The sequence below is a fragment of the Melanostigma gelatinosum genome (genome assembly GCF_949748355.1).
Source record: "Melanostigma gelatinosum genome assembly, chromosome: 2".
Taxonomy (NCBI): Eukaryota; Metazoa; Chordata; class Actinopteri; order Perciformes; family Zoarcidae; genus Melanostigma; species Melanostigma gelatinosum.
The window spans coordinates 12494525-12509784 of record NC_136635.1 but is presented as its reverse complement, the minus strand read 5'-3'; the positions used below and the strand labels follow the sequence as shown (position 1 = coordinate 12509784).

The 15260-nt window shown below is 41.6% G+C and overlaps 2 protein-coding genes across 2 annotated transcripts; one reads left to right on the top strand and one right to left on the bottom strand.

Moving 5' to 3' along the window:
- Positions 1–8085: 8085 nt before the first annotated feature.
- cenpn (centromere protein N) lies at positions 8086–12219 on the bottom strand. Its single transcript, XM_079290589.1, has 10 exons — positions 11962–12219; positions 11688–11733; positions 11504–11563; positions 11187–11260; positions 10884–11057; positions 10678–10779; positions 10072–10126; positions 9793–9902; positions 9536–9659; positions 8086–9195 (listed from the first exon to the last, which is right to left on the bottom strand). Exons 1-10 carry the CDS (start codon positions 12130–12132, stop codon positions 9074–9076), a joined length of 1038 nt encoding a protein of 345 aa, XP_079146715.1. The 5' UTR covers positions 12133–12219; the 3' UTR covers positions 8086–9073.
- A 1019-nt stretch (positions 12220–13238) lies between these two features.
- Positions 13239–15260, top strand: cmc2 (C-x(9)-C motif containing 2). The gene is made up of 4 exons (XM_079283107.1): positions 13239–13490; positions 14217–14334; positions 14424–14495; positions 14619–15260. The coding sequence occupies exons 2-4, from the start codon at positions 14254–14256 to the stop codon at positions 14700–14702; spliced, it is 237 nt and encodes a 78-aa protein (XP_079139233.1). The 5' UTR covers positions 13239–13490; positions 14217–14253; the 3' UTR covers positions 14703–15260.

The following is a 15260-nucleotide window of genomic DNA, read 5'->3' as shown; positions in this document are numbered from 1 at the left end:
ACACGCCCACTGAAAACAAGCACACATGCACTGAAATGTTGACACACACTGAAAACAAGCACATACACAGTGAACATTTTCACACCAAGCACACAGGAGACAGCCTACTTCATTGTGGAGGGGTATCTGAGTGTTTGCGTGTAAAATAACTTTGGTACGGCTGGAAGTTGTTGCAGTGTAACAGGAAGGCAGGTAAATATAACTTCCGCTTGCAATGCAACGATGCACGGCCCAACCGAGACCCAACCGAGGTCACTTAAGGCTTAAGTAACCTCGGTTGAGTCTGTTATATGGTATTTAGGGACATGCATGTGTGTGAGCGCATGCGTGTGATTGTGCAAGACAGAGAGAGAGAAATAATAATAATTTTCTTATATTTGTCAAATATATTTTTTATTTGATTTGTACAAGTTATTTTTATTTTATCTTTCAGTGCTCTGTTACCATTCAGTACATTTAGTATTAGGACATTTTGCCATCTTGTACTTGAGGTTACAGTAGCTATCATCCTCAATGAAGCCTTTACTAATAGCACAACCAGTAGAGAGGACAATACACTTCTGATTTGTTGTTGTTGCTGTCACAGAGATGATCACCTTTTTCTTTGATTTATACAATAAAACATCCATATAAATGATTTCTGTGTGCATTTGTGTATATTCTGTTGTGTAAAATGTGTCAATCTTCTAAGTTTGCATCCTTGTGTTAGCATTATTGTTAACGGTTTCTCTTTTCATCATATATATATATATATATATATATATATATATATATATATATATATATATATGTATATACACCGTATATGTATACATATAACCTTCTGAGCAGCGATCCTAGATCAGACTGTCTCTTTTCAGAGACCGCTCGGTCCAGCCTTCACGTTCCTCAAAGGACGCGGCCGACGTGGACCGCGAAGGCCGGGTCCTCCGAAGGATGCAGCCGCTGGATTGGGACATAGAGAAAGTCTATATTTTAAGCTGGAAAAGTGTATTTAAAAGCTAAACATGTCTCATTACTCCATCCATAAGTGTTGGTCAAAATAGGTTCATCTCACACAGAAAACTAAGGCTTTAATTGTGCAAACCCATAAACGGGCCATTGTGGGCTGTCTTATGAGAGCCTGACCAACACACTGCCTGAGTTTAATTATTATCCAATATTCGCTAGTCACAGATCTGTTGGTTATGAACCAATAGATCGGTCTTATGTCTTAATAGATCTGTCTTAATAGATCGGTCTTATGATAAGACTATACTGACATCAGTCATTGAATGCATGCTTCACATTGTTACACCATGCCTCTGACACCTCAGATGTCTTTGTCCATATCGACACCTATGCTGCTGAAACCGGAGTATCTCGCTTCTTAGAGCAGAACAGAAACTGGAGGTTAGTGTTTTCGTTTTGAACGAAAATCTGTCCAAAAATAATGCACCCAACATTACCAGTCTTTTTTTTTTTTTAAACAGATATGACAAACGTGAGGACCTGAGTCTCAAGAATCTCGACATGAAAATGTACACACACCTGCTGATGGAGGCGAACGTCACTAAGATACAACTGGTCCAGGACACGCATCGGCCTCTGGCCTTCATTGAAGGCTACAGCAACATTGCCTTCAACGTATTTCACGTCCCACCTGTTAGTGTGCGGTTAGTGAGAAAAGCTGTGCTCATGGAGAGAAAGACTGCAACCGGACAACAAAGAGGGACTTTAAGTCAGCATTTCCGATGCAGGTGAACAACACTTATCAATACAATAAGCATTTTGTTACATATATGGTTTTATGGAACAGAAATATGGGTAAACATGGTCCATTTATACTATTTATTATAGTGGGAATTCAAATTAAAGACAAGACTTGTCATATATTGTCATATTATTTCCAAACGTTGCCGCTCAACAAGACTAGTTTTGGGGAATACGATGCAGAATTTGACCAATTTGACCGACATACTACTGTTATGCAAAGGGTTGGTATAGCGCATCAGCTGGTGCTAACTGCTGTTCAACAACACAAAGAAGAAGAAATGCTCCATTCATGAAACAGGACTTGTGTAGTGACAGTCCACCGACCCTTCTGCACTGTGTTGTATGTCACGAGCTGGCATTGCTAATTAAAGCGCTCTGGAGCTTTTCTATCTTTTTACAACAACCAAATGAACCGAACAGCTTAAAGTGGTCCTGTGGACAGAAACTCAAATCCTCCCTGTGGACTTTTCCAGCTCTTTTGCGGTCACCTTTGGACTCTCCATTGCCTCTCTGATGAATGTCCTCCTTGTCTGGTCCTTGGGGTTTGGCCCTCTCTTTAAGCTTTGTTTTGTTGTCATATTCTTTCCATTTTGTAATAACGGACACTGATGTTGAGCAGCTATGATGTTGACCACCAGTTTGTTTCAATTAAAATGTTGCACGGTGTTTAATTTAATTCCTGAACTCCAGAGTAGTAGAAGCTGGGTTCATTTCACTCTCTATACAGATGATGAACCATTTGATCCGAGCCAGTCTATTGGAGTCAGTAGCTTGTGTCTCAATTCAGGGGCTGCATTCTTCGGAGGACCCAGCCGTCCTTTGAGGACCGCGAAGGCTGGACCATGCGGTCTCCAAAATGAGACGGCCTACGCTACAGAGGACTTCCTGTTTCCTGCCTAGAATGCCTGCTCAGAAGGATTACTGTATACAGATATTAATATACTTTAAAGGTTTTAGTTTTAATCAGTTTTTCAATCATATATTCAATAATTCATTCATAGTTCTTTTTCATAATATAGTTTTTCTAAATTAATAATCAGTTTATAATTCAATCAGTTGCTGTGTTAAATAACAAATTTTCAATCATTTAGTTCTTGTAAATAAAATGTATTTATCAATAACTTTTTTATTTCATTCACACACCGATATACATACATTCATAAATGTATATATAAATTATCATAATGATATGAATAATTAAGTTCCCACATTGTTTCCCCCTTATTCATTAACGTCACATCTTGTTCCCTTGCACCTACATGTATGAGTCATCAGTTCTGTACTAGTTAACAATCAGTAAAGATTTCAATTATTTATGATTTAGTTATAATTAAATTGGCAAGAATTATGCTGCACGTTGGGGCAGTAATCTAAAGCTTTCCCTATTTTATTTATGTCAACATGTAATATATTTATCAATCCTTAACAGTACTAACAGCCTTTGAGTCAAATGAAAATCAAAAAGATATAAAATGATCACTTGCACAACATTTATTGTATATTAAGTGTCGTACATTGTCAGATTTTTGAATTATATCAGAAATATGATATTGTTTCAAATACAAAGACATATTTAGAAAGTTTGTCACACATTTATTTGTATTGTGCTCCTCTGTAAACAGCATACATACAGTACATACAGTTTACATGAACATGCTGTGTTCTATGTGACAAATACATCTGTCTCCTTCTTGACTTGTGAGCAGATGCAAAGAGCTGCTGACGGCTTCCTGTGTGTGTGAGGAGCTTCCCAAACCCACCAGCACAGAAGAAGCAGATGGAGACAAACTACATCCTCTGTGCCAGTGGGGATGGGACGCCCCTCCTCCTCCTCCTCGGCTGGTGGGTGGAGCGGGTGGCGTCGGAGGGGGGGGGAGGGGCAGGGAGGACGTCACTGTACTCACTGGGTCTCGGACTCACTGGGGTGCTGAGAGTGGTTCAGTGGTCTTTGGTGGGTCTGGGTCTTCCTGGGATGATGGATTTGGAAGACGTCCACTCTCAGTTGCCCCAGGAGTGAGAAAAAAGCACAGAGGAGTCCTGCCCTGTGAGACACAAACACAAGAGATGAATACTTTTAACTCAACTATACAACCTTTACATTGTTCAATGATGGAATCTTATTACTGATACTTCTGTCGTCTTAGTGAGGGATTACTTACTCAGCCCACTGAAAGAAAGGCGACCGCCGCTCTCCATCTGGTCCTGTGGTCATCCGTCGTTCTCATCTGGTCCTGTGGTAATCCGTCCTTCTCATCTGGTCCTCCGTCCTTCTCATCTGGTCCTGTGGTCATCCGTCCTTCTCATCTGGTCCTGTGGTCATCCGTCCTTCTCATCTGGTCCTGTGGTAATCCGTCCTTCTCATCTGGTCCTCCGTCCTTCTCATCTGGTCCTGTGGTCCTCCGTCCTTCTCATCTGGTCCTGTGGTCATCCGTCCTTCTCATCTGGTCCTGTGGTCCTCCGTCCTTCTCATCTGGTCCTGTGGTCTCTGTTGTCTAGGAGATCCAGGATGTTGCTTCCTGTGTTACAGCCATCGATACCTGAGTAAAAGAGACTTGGAAAACTTTTCTTCACGTTAGTAATTTTTACCATACCTCTGTCTGATACAAGCCAACATATGGAGGTCACAGCAGTACGCCATCAAGACCAAACTTAAATTGTATCAGAGCAGTGTTCTATTGTACGGTTCTGAATGCTGGAGAATGACACAAGAAGACCTCAACAGACTATCAACCTTCCATACCAAGAGTTTAAGACGAATACTGCACATTTTCTGGCCAAACACTATTTCAAATAAAGAACTGTATGACAAATGCCAACAAGAATGCATGGAGACCATACTAATGAGCAGAAGATGGGGATGGATGGGACATGTGTTGAGAAAAGATCCTGCTGATATTACAAGAACAGCCTTACATTGGACACCAGAAGGGAAAAGAAAAAGAGGCCGACCAAGAAACACACGGAGAAGAACTGTGGAGAAGGAGATGCAGAGCCACTCATGGGGCACCATCCAGCGACTCGCCCAGGACAGACAGGAGTGGAAGACTTTTGTTGGTAAAATAAAATCTGTTTTACCAGATTCTGTGTCCTGTAGTCTTGCTATTGGGTCCTGATCTTGAACTCCCGTGACAGAATCTTCACTGCTAACTTACCTCTGGTTTCTGCGTCGAGCATCAACCATTTTTCAAATAGAAAATCAACAAGGAAGAGATATTTAAAAGCTCTGCTGCAGGATGCTGCCTATCGCCAACCCTGCCAGACGCAAGGGAAGGCTGTCTGGTGCTTTATCAGTCCTGCCAGACGCAAAGGTTTTATAATCCTGCAGCAAACATGCTGTCGGTCTCAATCCGAGTCGCTGTCTTCAGCCGGCTGCCAGTATCTTCTGTATGGGGGGAACCTGAGGCCTGGAGGGGAGGGTGGAAGACGTATGTAGTCATCTGCCCGGCTCTTCTTTGTGGAGGGACCGAAGCCTGAAGTGGAGGGCGCCGACTCCCTGTCGTCCTCTTCTCTGGTCCTCTTCATGGAGGATCCGAGGCCTGAAGTGGAGGGGGTCGCGTCCTCGTGGTCGTCCTCACCGGTCCTCTGCCTCTTCACACTCGCCTGCTCCGTGCGGTCCTCTTCCCTGCTCCTCTTGGTGGACTCTTCTGACCTCTGGGGGACTGGGGGCGGAGCATCTTGAGGACGTCGAGCGAAACGAACACGGGCCTGTTCATGATCATCTTCCTCCTCATCATCCACTTCCGGCAGGTCATCGCAGGAGTCTTCGTACCCGGAATCGTTGCCGTCCTCGTCCTCCATATCCTCGTCCTCCATGTTCTCCACGTCCTCGAAGAACATCTGAATCAACAACCGCACATGGTGGAGCTCCTGAACTCCACCCACAACGACGAGCCACATCTGACCTCCACCCACCACAAGGGGCTCCAACTGACCTCCACCCACCACGCCTGGCTCCACCTGACCTCCACCCACCACGCCTGGCTCCACCTGACCTCCACCCACCACGCCTGGCTCCACCTGACCTCCACCCACCACGCCTGGCTGCCTCTGACCTCCACCCACCACGCCTGGCTCCACCTGACCTCCACCCACCACGCCTGGCTCCACCTGACCTCCACCCACCACGCCTGGCTCCCCCTGACCTCCACCCACCACGCCTGGCTCCACCTGACCTCCACCCACAATGCCGGGCTCCACCTGAACTCCACCCACAACGCAAGAAATCAGGATCGGGAGATCACATACTTGGTCATCGTCGTCGAGGATCCTGATGACTTCAGGGAGGCCGTCTTGTGCAGGACGTTCCACGACGTAGTCGACACCAGCTGAGAGGGAAACATTTAAACTGTCAGGATTTCTCATAACATGAAATATTTCTGGATTACATGAAGCAATAATCAAAGTTCAAATTAGAAAACACGACAGAGCCATAAAGTAACTGCAGTACTACACAACTCACATAAAGTCCCCAACACACAAGAGGGTTCACCTTTAAACATTTATAGCATTTATAGTGCAGCTCTGCCTCTGTTAGTTTGAACACATAACACAACTATATTAATAATGATAAAAGCAATAAATATTATTATTGTCGTTGTAGATATTATCCTTATGACTGTTATTATTATATGTCCGAAACAACAGAGTAGGGTGAGAGGAGCAGCTGGCCACGCGCTTTTACGTACGGGCTTTTCACTCGTTGCTGCTAATCAGTCAGTCAGCAGGTCAATTAACGACTGTTGAGTACTCGTGAGCTCTGGACAAAGACGTTTATTTTGCATTTGTGTGGACGAAACGGTCAATGGCTTGCAATAAACAGCGTGAACGTATTTGTTGAACTAGCGAGGCACAGTGAAACGTGTCTACATTCATCCAACATGACTAACCTCTTTAGTTCATAATTCATTATTCTCCCTGTTTATGAGTTGCATATCACAGCGCGTGGAGGAGATGCAGCACGCGCACATGCAGCCCCGTAGTTACTTAACGGATCGCTCTCTTGTCCCTCGAAAACCAAATACCACAACAACGAGCAAAGCGCATCTCAAAGCTAAATGTTAGAGAAATAGTTTATGGAATATGATAACGTCAAAGGATCAGATGTTTGTTCAATAACTCAGGTTTCAACAGTCAAACCCACTCTGGGTCGCATCGTGTCCTGGTTTGATGACGTAGGCTACGTCCTGACACGCGCCTCTAATCGTTCCATATGGTTACCATGGTGCACAACTTCAGCATTTATTTAGCATTTTATGAAGGCATTCTATTTTCAGAAATATACATTTTAATGTTAAAATAGGAAGATTTGATGCCTTCAAACCAAAATAACGGTGTTTAATTAAACATCTACACTATTGTGAACACATTCCACAGATGTCCGCAACATTTAAGACATTCTGTCACTCGAATAATCAGTTTACACGAGTGTCTGTTTCCGACAGGCCTGATACTACAGTGTCAACTGTTCACCTTTCACTGATTTCTAAACGGAGAATGCTTTAAATGCTTTGAAGGGGGTGAATCAAAAGAAAAATGCTAAAATAAATGAAAAAGTGAACTTACCGGAAGAGGGATGGTCCATCTCTCACCGCACACTCCCCGCAGGTGCTTCTCCTTCAGCCGAAGATCTTTCAGGTGCTTCTGTTGTCCACGAGTAGCGATCCAATAGTTTCTCCAACAAGTTTTGTATCAAGTAGCTTTTCTCAAGAAGTTAAAAACTCAACGAGTCGGCTCTCCACGGTATGTCCAAGAGGTGTTTACGCTCAGGTCCAAGTGCAGAGTGAGCGATCAGAACGTTCTGAGGCCTCAAGTAACCTCGGGTCGGTCCGTTTCCATGGCATTCAGTGACGCGTGCGTGAGTGAGTGCGTGCGTGTGATTAGCCAAGACAGAAAGAGAGAAATATTAATTATTTTATCTTATATACAATATATTTTGTATTTGATTTATACTAGTTCTTTTTATTTGATCTTTCAGTGCAGCTATGAGTTGTAAACATTACACAACCCGTCTCTGCTTATTCTAATACAAGTATTGGAAACGAAATTGAGAGAGATTCAGTAAATATATATAGATATACATTTATTTATATTTATTTATTTCTCAATGAATCTTTCTAATAGAGACAACAGCCTGTACTGCAATAAGGCAGAGGACAGTTAACAAACACAACAGCAGCAAAACAAATGTCAACAAACGTGTTTATTAACTTGCAATAACACATATGCACATACTTTATATTTTTTTGCTTGCAAGGCAGTCACCCTCCCCTGCAGGATTATTTTCTCCAAAATTGTCCAAATCACATTGAGTAAATGATGAAAAGAGAAACATTTATCAATAATATTCACACAAGGATGCAAACTTAGAAGATTGACGAATTTTACACAGCAGAATATACACAAATTCATATAGAAATCATTTACATGAATGTATTGTGGGTTTAAATAAATAAAAGAAAAAGGTGACAGTCACAACGGTCATCTGTGTGACAGCAACAATAACACATCAGAAGTGTATTGTCCTCTCTACTGGTTGTCCTATCCAAGTAATAAGAAATGGTGCAGAGATGCCGGGAGTTAATTGGAAACAGTATCACCATTACACACCTTGGTTATAATTATTTTAACTAAAAGTATAGGATTTATTTTATATAAAATTATTTGGATTGAATGTAAATACATTTTTTTTTAATTCTTGTGTTTTCACTTTTGTGGTATGTTACAAATACATTTTAGAGCAGAACGAGTGGACTCTTACCCAATCTCTTGCAGTGTAGTTGTGTTGGGAAGGGAACTCTTTGCTGGTAGTTTTGACAGGAGGAACCATAAACTCTTTAAAAGTACGTATGGGCATCTAAGTATTGTTTAAAGACAGACTTGTAAAATGTGCACCTGTCATTTAAAGAGTTTAATGAACCCTGAAACAAGCAACTTATAAAAAGCTGGTTTACTAAAGTTCCCTTCCAGCAGACCTTTATACAAAGCCAATACTCCACAACACATTGTAGTAACACTGTAGCTCATGAAAAATACAGAAAATATGTGGGGAAAAGTGTGGGGATCAAATAACATGAAGAGAATACAAGAATATTGAAAATCCTGCTTTTATATTCAATTTGTACATAGAAAACATTTTGCTACTTAAAAAAACAACTAAAAATAAATGACAAAATGACAATAATCTATTGCCAACTACTGACATGGTTGCAACTGCAATCACACGGAGAGTCTTGAACAAGGAATGATAAAAGCAAACCCCGGGGGGACTGGACATGGCGGGCCACACTGTGAATGCTTTAAATGAAGGGCCTGTCGGCCATCAGTTCTGTGGTTGGTGCGTTTGTGAGGAGGGACCAGGGCCATTGTCTGTGATGACAAAATAATTTCTTCCTTTTAAGGGGATACATGAGAGGAGAGGTGTGACAGGGGTGGAGGCAATTCCTGCAAAAAACAACATTGAAATTAGTTGATCATACTTAAAAAAAAAAAAAAGAGACAAATTACACTCGCTTACGATTTTGTTGGCATTGTTAAAAACGTAATAATCACAAATAACCCATGGGACAGTGGGGTAAAACACTTTGAATGCACTGACAGACATATTCATGATAGATTATGTTGTAGGTCGGAGCATTACAGAGGGGCTATTTGCTCTAGTCTAGAGAGTGTGTGCCCTCTTGTGGTCATTTATGGAATTGCCAAGACGATAAAACATGTTTACAATCCAAGTATTGTTTCCTTGCTAACACACATAGGGTTGTAGCGAACACATTCTTGATACCTGAAGATGCACAGTGTCTGAGTGACTCCAGGAGGTTCGTGCTTGCAAATTTGACAACACATCTGAAGGGTTCCTCCCGCTCCGTCATGGTCTTGTTGGAGTGGTCTCTGAACTTTGTCTCCAGCTGAGGAAAGAACACAAAACATAAGATGATGGCAGCACAGAGCGATACTGACCTTTTTATCAATCTTTGAACTGATATAGTGAGACAGCGACTTAAGGCTGAGACTCAGTATCATCGAAATGCCTCTGGATACCATGTAAACTGCAGACTGGAGCTGAGGTAACGCCCCACCACCAAAGGCCTTGCAGGCCATGTGAAGTCTGTTTGCTGCAGGCTCAGCTTGTTCTTTTTCTATGAGCGGGTCTGTAAATAGGACAGAAGCCAAATAAACAGAATTACAAAGCAGAATTCTTCCAGAGGAACGCATTAAGGCCAAATACATGAGGGTAAAACAAACAATGTTTAAGTGTGTGTGATCTTATAAAAAATATGAAAGCAGCTTTGCTCAGATCAAATGATTTGATTAACATACTTGAGATAGTTTGGTTATTTGCTGCAAGAGGACTTGGATACTTGGTGGGAAACACCTAGAATTAAAAAGTTAAAACAAAATTCCCAATATAAATCATGAGACCAATCATTTTTATAACAAAACTCACGGGTTAAAATAAGTTAGTCGTAGGCTCAGAGTTCCTCTTTGTTCAGTGGATCTCTAGACATGAACTGTGACATTATGTAATCAAAGATATTTTGCATGTGCAAAGGTCAAACCTGAACCAGGAAGTAGTTTGGCAGCATGATGGATGTTTACAATAGATATATATACTGTAACATCTTTAACAGAACTTCTGTTTAATGGCACAGAGGGATGAAGACAATGTGCGATGCTTTTCACAGTTCATTGTTAGGATTGTAAACTTTTTGTGTTATGAATATTAAACATAAGAATAAACCAAGCGTCTACCACAAAAAAGGTAAATATGTAAGTGTAGTTAAGGTTCATAAAGGGTGAACATCGCAACTTACATTCTTCCTCAACAGGTGGTCATTGAGTTCAAGGGTTCAATGCCTATCAGCAATCTTTAATTAAGGGGGGCATACAGAGCTTTGTATGGTGGTTGTAGTTTGAACAGCCTACCTGTTGATATTTCCTCATCAGAAGGTCCCTAATGGCAGTGAGTTTCTGTCCACTAAGGTTAGCATCCTTGATAGCGTGATGTCTGGTGGACAGAACCATGGCCTGCAAAGTACATCACTTACTTAAAATGAAAAAAGACAGAAGAAACGGCAACCCGGCAACTGTGCGAACAATGTCCTGGATTGAACATGAAACTCAACTCTCACCTGGGACAACAGGGGCTTCTGCTTGGAAGTCAGGTTGGTCACAAAGACGTACGGGGTTTGGAGATAGTGGACGACGTATGATGGTTTCAGGTGGTTGGGTCGAGAGAAGGCGTCTCCCCACGCAATACGAATCCATACGGCTTGGTCTGTGTGCTTCTTTATTTTGATAGACACCTTGAATGCAATGTCAAAAGTATACTTAGAATACAGGATGTTAAACACAGAGATGCCAATACAATGTGTATCAATGATGCAACTTTATAATTAACTTGTGTTTTGCGGGGTGGGGGGTATCTGGCTTACATGTCTCACAAGCTCTTTGAGGTGGGATTTGAATTGTTCCTTGAACTGCATCAGCTCTACAGAGTGAGCATCATCTGGAAAAATTTGACATTAAAAAAGGGACAAGTAATAATAAGCAATTGTAAACTCAACTTTATCAGAACAGCTTATAATTACCTGGAATAAACAGACAATAAAAAGTGAAAAAAACACCATGATGATCCAGACACCAGCAGAATATTTGACTGACTGCTGCAGTGTTTGACAGCTGCAGTGTTTAGGTTAGAATGAAAAGCTGCACATTGTCTGCCCTCCATGGTACAAGTATTTAAACATACCTTCAGGGTCCAGGAGCTGGAGGACATACCACATCCCCTGGTTTGGATTGTCCATCATATCTGAGAGACAATCACACCAACGTTGAGGGACACAGGAAGCGTTATTGGATTGGCATGGTACGACTGAAGTTAGCTAGGTTGCCTTGGCGTTACAGAGTAGGTTAGATAATGTGACATGACTTACATATCATCTCGAGTTCTGTGAGGTGTTTCATTGCCAACTTGTTTTCCTGAAACGTTACAAATAACGAGGTTTAAAGGAGAGGAAACACAGAGCAACGCTCGCTAAATACAAACTGATTCCTATCGAGGAGTGTTCGTTAATCAAGTTTCGTGACATTAAAGGCCTACTGCCTAATTTTTAACGTGCTGTTATTTTGGTTAACTAACTGCCATGCTTTTTTACACTGGGTTCAATTTAATACAACAACTCATATTTCAGGAAAGGCGCGGTTTACCTCGCAAATGGTCAGTACCGCTTCCGTTAACGCACATTTTGACTGAGTCAAATCTATGGACTTCTGCTGCTCCGCAGTCACGCGGCCCCACTTCTCCAGCGTTGTTCTGAGCATGTAAAACGGTATCCGTCTCATGATTCGCTGCAGACCACGTTTCGTAGAGTCATCCATTCTTCCCCAGACAGTTATGATATCTAGCTCAGCAGTTGTATTGGAAGATTTAAATTAAACCGCCGGCTACGTCCAGCTCTTATGGTAGCAGCAATACCACAATCCAAATAAACCACCAACAAACGAGCACACGAATTGACCAATCACATACTGACATATAATCTCACGCGCTTCCTGCTTCCTTTATCGCCCTCTGTTGTGTTGGAGTGGTAGTACATCTAGTACTGTTGCTGCTGATACTACAATAATACGACCTACAATTACCAACTGCACAGTGGCGGAAGAAGTATGTAAGACCCTTTACAAAAAAAATCCCCAATACAACAATTTAAAGGCATTTAATTAATATAAACTGCCTGAATTTCAAATCCTATTTTACTAAAAGCAGAGAGGTATTGTCAGTAAATCAAATATAAGTACTGTTTCTGCAGCACAATGTCCTTTGTCATAACATTGTGAAAACTAATGTATGAAAGCATTGTGCTGCTATAGCTCGTCGAGATGGAGCTAGTTTTAACTACTTTATATAGAGTTAGGTAAGTAGTTCTTTATCAGTCTAAATCAAACGTAACTATATACTTAAAGAAGTTAAGCATATATCCTTCCCTTTATATTTAACCACTGTCAAGATACATTTAAATTATTACATTTTCTCTGCTGCTTCTCTTTGTGTCTGATGTTCATAACAAAGTGTTCACATGATCCTCAAACTGCAGTCACCATAAAACCCATTGGTTAAGTAAGTTAAGGTCACACTTTGTCCACAGGATTGAAACAGTGCAACATATAGTGGAATCAAGCATTAATGTCCATCGCGAATATTCGCCATTATATGACCTTTGACTAAAATAAAACAGGATACACTAAAGTTGTCACAACAGCACTGTACGAAAACACTGTAACAACTGTCTAAAGTTAAGCGCATCCATAAGCAAAACCGGAAGTACGTTACGGGGAACCGTCTTGTGTCTTCCGCAAACCTCCGTCATCAACTGTCCCGCCCCTTTGTGAGAAGAACGCACATCATTGGTGGATGAGTAAAAAAGGCGGATGGCGATTCGCTGTTTACCATTGTCACTCACTTCTCCAAACAGTTACGAAAGCAGGCAGCGTATACTGTAGGTTACATTCATGTCAGTACAAGGCCATCAGATTTAGTCGAAATTGTTGAGGAATTATAGCAACCTGCGTCGTTATTCTACAGGGACATCGACCCGTAGTTCCTCCGTGGTTGCATGAATTAAACCTGCTGTGTTACAAACGGTTAACGTTAGCTGAGGCTTAGCAGTTCGCTAGCTAACGTGACATTTCACCGAGGCTTGCTGGGAAACTTCTCAAATGACACAGGCTTTCCACAGGTAAGGGTCTCACAGAGCACGCTGTTATCAAATAGGTTGTCGTAAACTAGGATATTTACAGCATGTTCGCTCTGTTTTGTGCATATTAACAACATTATTGTGTCAAAACAATGGTCCAAACTGAACTCGTGGGCTGTTCAAGGGAGCATGTACCCTGACCTAGTGTCCTCTCGTGAAGGGTGGTTTGTTACCATTATTCCAGAGGATGCAGGGTCAATGCAGGTAACGTTTTCACATTGTTGTATACTCTCACTCACTCACTCTCTCACTCTCTCATTCTGCCTCTCTGTGTTTGCAGGTAAGTGTCCACCGGAAAAAAACAAAACAATTCCTATCATCTCAATGACAGCTCAGGATGGAGAGGGATGGGGAGGCATGAGTATCATTTTAGAAAACATGTCCTTTGCTCAAGTGTAGCAATGCCAACCACAACTGGTTCCAGATATTCGACTATATCCTGCTTTTCTTTATTTTTTCTATCATTGTTGTTGAATTTGAAGATGTCACATTTGGCTGTCATCTGGTAAATTGTGATGAGACTTTTGACACATTTAATAGACCAAAATGAAAATAACGATTTGTTGCAGTCTTAACATATTTACAGCTGTGTTTGAAGGCAAACTTGCAAATATGTTGCCACCAAAGAACATATATTCCAGTAATATTCAACAGTAACTCAACTGAATCCCCCTTCAACCAGTGCTCCTCTTGTTTGTGGGTTTTCAGTATTGCCGCAGTGGTACAGTAAGCCCTTAACCTCAGCATGCACCCTGACCTGTCCCCTCACCTGCACACGGCTGAGTGTAATGAGTTGATAACTCGCCTGATGCAGTGCCACACGGAGGTAAGTCACGCTCTACATTATTGTATCGCTCTGCGCTTCATACACACGGAAGACAAAGCAATGTAAATCTTGTTTCCGCTCACCCGCAGCACAATGTCATGAAGTTCTTTGGCACGTGTAACGATGCGGACCACGCGATGCGTCACTGCCTAAAGAAAGAGGTGTGTCAGTTATTTGTATGCACTTTGTGAATGAGATGCAACATGGTCTCTGACTTCTGAGCGTCGGTATTTCAATAATGGCTTCTTTAATCAATACATCCTTGTTTCCTCATGATTCAACAGAGACTGGAGAAGCGTGAGCGCAGCAAGGAGCATGCACAAGCGATGAAAAAGAGGTTGAAAGGAAAACCCATGGAGCAGCTCTGAAGGACAATTCAACTGAAATGTTGCCACTGGAACTGCAATTTGAAAGTGTTCTGAAAATGGGACATTGAATTAAGAATGACACTGTGTAACATGCCTCTCCAGAGGAATGTTACGACTTCTGTCTCTCTGTGAATTCAGAGGAGTGTGGATTGTATTAGCATTGAAAGATCTCACGGCCTGTTATTTGTGTAAGTTCTTTTGATATTTTTTGATTGAAACATGAGTAAGAGGCAGTACCTCACAGCTCCATCAAAGAGATAAGTGTAGCTGCTGGAAGAACCTTTTCATCAAACATTATTTATGTTGGCAGGACACATCAGGAATATTCTGGTAGCTGTTTTATTCATGGGAACGGGGAGAGTCAATTTCAGGGTATCAGAAATGTATGTAAAAAAAAAAAAAAAAAAGACCCAAAACAGGATGGCCAGTGGTTGTTTTACTCTCAAAGTAAACATGCAACCATGGCCGTGCATATTGAACACACTCATATATGGTTAAAAAGTATATTTGAATGGGGAATTGTATTAATTTGTCACAATTTTGATTGCTTTTTAATAA

Coding starts and splice junctions, on each gene's coding strand:
- cenpn (XM_079290589.1), bottom strand. CDS start 12,132: ATGGATGACTCTACGAAACGTGGTCTGCAGCGAATCATGAGACGGATA. Junction 11,564..11,687: donor CACAGAACTCGAGATGATAT/GTAAGTCATGTC, acceptor ATTGTCTCTCAG/ATATGATGGACAATCCAAAC. Junction 10,780..10,883: donor AGAAGCCCCTGTTGTCCCAG/GTGAGAGTTGAG, acceptor TGTACTTTGCAG/GCCATGGTTCTGTCCACCAG.
- cmc2 (XM_079283107.1), top strand. CDS start 14,254: ATGCACCCTGACCTGTCCCCTCACCTGCACACGGCTGAGTGTAATGAG. Junction 14,335..14,423: donor TGATGCAGTGCCACACGGAG/GTAAGTCACGCT, acceptor GCTCACCCGCAG/CACAATGTCATGAAGTTCTT. Junction 14,496..14,618: donor GTCACTGCCTAAAGAAAGAG/GTGTGTCAGTTA, acceptor ATGATTCAACAG/AGACTGGAGAAGCGTGAGCG.